Here is a 3,542-nt window from a genome sequence, read left to right as displayed (position 1 = left end):
TTTTAACTTCTAATTTTTCACTACATTACTGTCATCTTGATATTTTTTAAATATTCGCATTAAATACCAACTCAAGTAATCTTACAGAAAATATATAATTGCTCTTTAATATATCAGCGACTTACATGTTCCTAGATAGATTAGTTGTTGTATACTATTAAGACCGTTGATTTTCAATTAATATAAATTTATTGCTCAGTGTATATTCAAGCCAAGTGTTCGGGCAGTAACTGAAAAAAATGTGTAAAGTAATCAATCAGTGATCAAAATGTTTTTAGAGATACAGAAAAATAAAATTTTTGCTAATTAAAAAATTTTTTCACTAAAGAATTTCATTTCCTTGTAAATTTTTTTCTTTTCTTGCAAAAATTTTTTTTTTTCTGTTGTATATGAAAAATATGAACTTAACAAGACTCACTAAATTTTTTTCTGCGCATTAGCTTCCAACTCTTTCTTAACATTTTTAGCTTCGCGCTTCTTTTTGGCCTTGAGCGCGGCTTTTGACGACGTGTTGCTGGTGTTCTTCTTGGAAGCATCGTTATCATCGTCATGCAATTAAAAATTTATTGTACGACCACGAGCCGAGGGATATCTGTAAACTTGCTTTGAAGCCTGAGGAGCACTGAGTGCAATACCCTCAACAGCTTTGTAACTAATTGCTTGTTCCGGGAAGGAATTTACAGGAAACCGTTGCCAAAGGACTTTCCACAGTTCTTCCCGCTTGTTCCAAGGCCTTTTGTACAGAGAAGTACCAGTGTAATGCCAAATTTTAAACCCATTAGCCATACGGAGCCTCGGTGCAGTGGTAGCAGTCATAAAATGCTGATCTTCTGGTGACCAGTGGAGCAGAGTAACAATGGCCTTGTCACCCTTTGTACTGAAGTAATGCAGTGCTTGCTTACCGTAGTATGAAGCTCCAGTTTTGTCAATGTCCATACTGGTCAGAATCAACACGCTTGTACCCTTTGAGTTTCAGTAAAAATCAACTCTATCAGACTGGAAAAAGCTCTTGGTTGCTAAAGATTGTGCGCTGTCCGGTTTCGGGTACTCGAAGAGTCGAGCTAACGATGGTTGTCCAGTTTTACTCGGTGTATACATTACAATGTGGAAGGAGCGTTTCCAGGTGCTATTTTAAATCTTCCGGCTTTGGTTACATTTATACGATGAACAACTTTTTCAAAATCTGCATATTCGTAGATTACTATGTTCGTGTTGATGAAAATAGCGCAGATTTTTTCATCGTCTGACCACTGGGGCTTCCAACCAATTCGTCATTTCTGGGTAAAACTTTGAACATGTTCGCTGTTTTTTGACTTCCAGATGTGGAGCTGAGGGTTTCCTTGAGGATTAGCTGCTGATACGATGAAAGGCTATCTTATTATTAAATGTGTTCCAAGAGTTGAAAACTGTAGAGCACATACTTTTGGCTTTTTGATGATAGCAACGACAGCCCAAGTACTGCACAAAACAATTTTAACCGTAGCTCCAGAATTCCAGGCAAAGTATTTACCATCTGGATTAAATGTCTTACCCTTGCAATTTTTACCGTCGTCTTTAACAAAGAACGACACTTCCTCGTACCCTTGCAATTTTTACCATCGTCTTTAACAAAGGACGACACTTCCTCGTGCCTTAGAGGGCCATAGCTCAAGCAACAACTCCATTATCTGTATCGGTGATGGTGAGATTCTGAGAATTTTTCATGAGAGGTGTGATAATAATTGACGAATTTTTGTAACAATCTTAACTTGGAAAGCGAAAATCCCAATTGCACTATTTAATGTATACAACACCTCTATACCTTTCAATAGTTGAACGGTTTGCTCGCAACATCAAAATGAATTACTCAAATACTATTCTATTTAATATGCAATTTATTTCCAACTTATACATCACGTATTGACCTGTAATATTCAATATATTTCCCATTCAATATTACCTTACGTGAACGTTATACATTATAATAATGATAAACATAACAATACCTGGTAGCATAACCGCAGATAGTACATAACTATCTACATTTATTGAGTCATAATTCGATTACTCATAAGAAATATCAAATTGACAATTTATTATTAATAGCAGAATATAAACATTTAATTATTATTATTGTATCCGGATACATTTAAACTTCAAACGTAAACTGTGGTTATACCTGATCCTCGTGAGAATAACCTAAGTTTTTATGTAAATAATAAACATTAAGGCGAACATGAAATAGCAAGTTCAGCACTAGTACATGTAAATATGGCCTTCATAAGTTCCAACGACAATTGATGACGTCATGGCGCAGCAATTAACACGTACAAATAGTTTATTGTAATTAATTATTATAAATACGGCAAAAATCCGATAACTATTTTGTCTAGTCAATAGAGCAAATCGAGAGCAATTTTTAGAGCAAAAAAATATAGTATAAAGTGAATTATTTTTTGAATTATAAGAATTTTAATTTTCCAAGTTAGCAATTTTTTAAAAAATTAATTATTAATTAAATATTAATTATATATCTGGAGCAATTGCGGATTCTGGAAGAGCATTTAAGGAGCAATTATTTGGCATATAGTTTATAAAAAAAAAAAAAATATTCTGCGCTAACTTCCTTCCGGTCCCGATAACTCACGAACGAATCAACCGATTTTGATCGGACTGGCGGCAGTCGACGTGGTTTTTTTATGTTAAAAGCTGATTAGTTTTTGGAATTGATCGGTAAAGCCGTTTAAAAGTTACAAAAGGTACACACACACACACACACACACATATATATATATATATATATATATATATATATATATATATATATATATATATATATATATATATACAGAGAGACATACGGACATACGGACACCATCGCGGGAAGGGTAAGGAAAGATTTCTAAGGCCTCAAAACGTCGAGATCTGTAGAAAACTCGATTTTTGCAAAACGGGGTAAAAACAATAACTTCCCGATTTTTCGAAAATCTTCGATTTTCTTAGCGTGAAGTTAAAATTTTTTTTTTACGCAAATTAATGGTAAAAAAAAAAAGAATTTTTTTATTTTTAGCCACTATGTACCATTCAGTAACGCAGCCATATAAGAACTAACTATAATAAGATTTAACGCACATACACTCAGTAGCCGTTGAAACATTGTAACAAAATAGGATTGCATTTACATTCCGGAGCAAAAGATAAGCACGTGAACTACACTGCAGAATTAAGAGGCTAAAAGAATTAACGTGGAGAAATTAACTAAAAGTATTGGAAAAAAAAAAGTGCATAGGAATAATTCTTCTCATTTAAGGTTTTCCTTACGATAAAATAAAGAAAGAAAAAAATAGTAATAATTATAAAAGAAATTAACTCATGATTTTCAAAGGACTTTGGGGAGCAGTTAATAGACTCGTAAACATCGCCAATTTACGTGAGTATTTCTGAAATCCTTATAACGGCTAACCTTTTTTTGTCCTCTCTCTCAAGTATTCTAGAAAAATAGCGAAACTATAAAATGAGGATGAAATATTTATCGCGAATAAGTCATATGAAATAACTACAGA

General features: G+C 33.4%; 1 protein-coding gene across 1 annotated transcript; it reads right to left on the bottom strand.

Moving 5' to 3' along the window:
- Positions 1–466: 466 nt before the first annotated feature.
- LOC141532983 (eukaryotic translation initiation factor 2A-like) lies at positions 467–1,478 on the bottom strand. The gene has a single exon (XM_074251615.1). The coding sequence runs from the start codon at positions 934–936 to the stop codon at positions 556–558; it is 381 nt and encodes a 126-aa protein (XP_074107716.1). The 5' UTR covers positions 937–1,478; the 3' UTR covers positions 467–555.
- Positions 1,479–3,542: the final 2,064 nt, after the last annotated feature.

The sequence above is a fragment of the Cotesia typhae genome, unplaced genomic scaffold (assembly GCF_013202065.1).
Source record: "Cotesia typhae breed Kobodo isofemale line unplaced genomic scaffold, CoteBio_Ctyphae contig_77, whole genome shotgun sequence".
Classification (NCBI taxonomy): Eukaryota; Metazoa; Arthropoda; class Insecta; order Hymenoptera; family Braconidae; genus Cotesia; species Cotesia typhae.
Note: the sequence above shows the minus strand (reverse complement) of the source record. Positions and strands in the feature narration are given on the sequence as shown.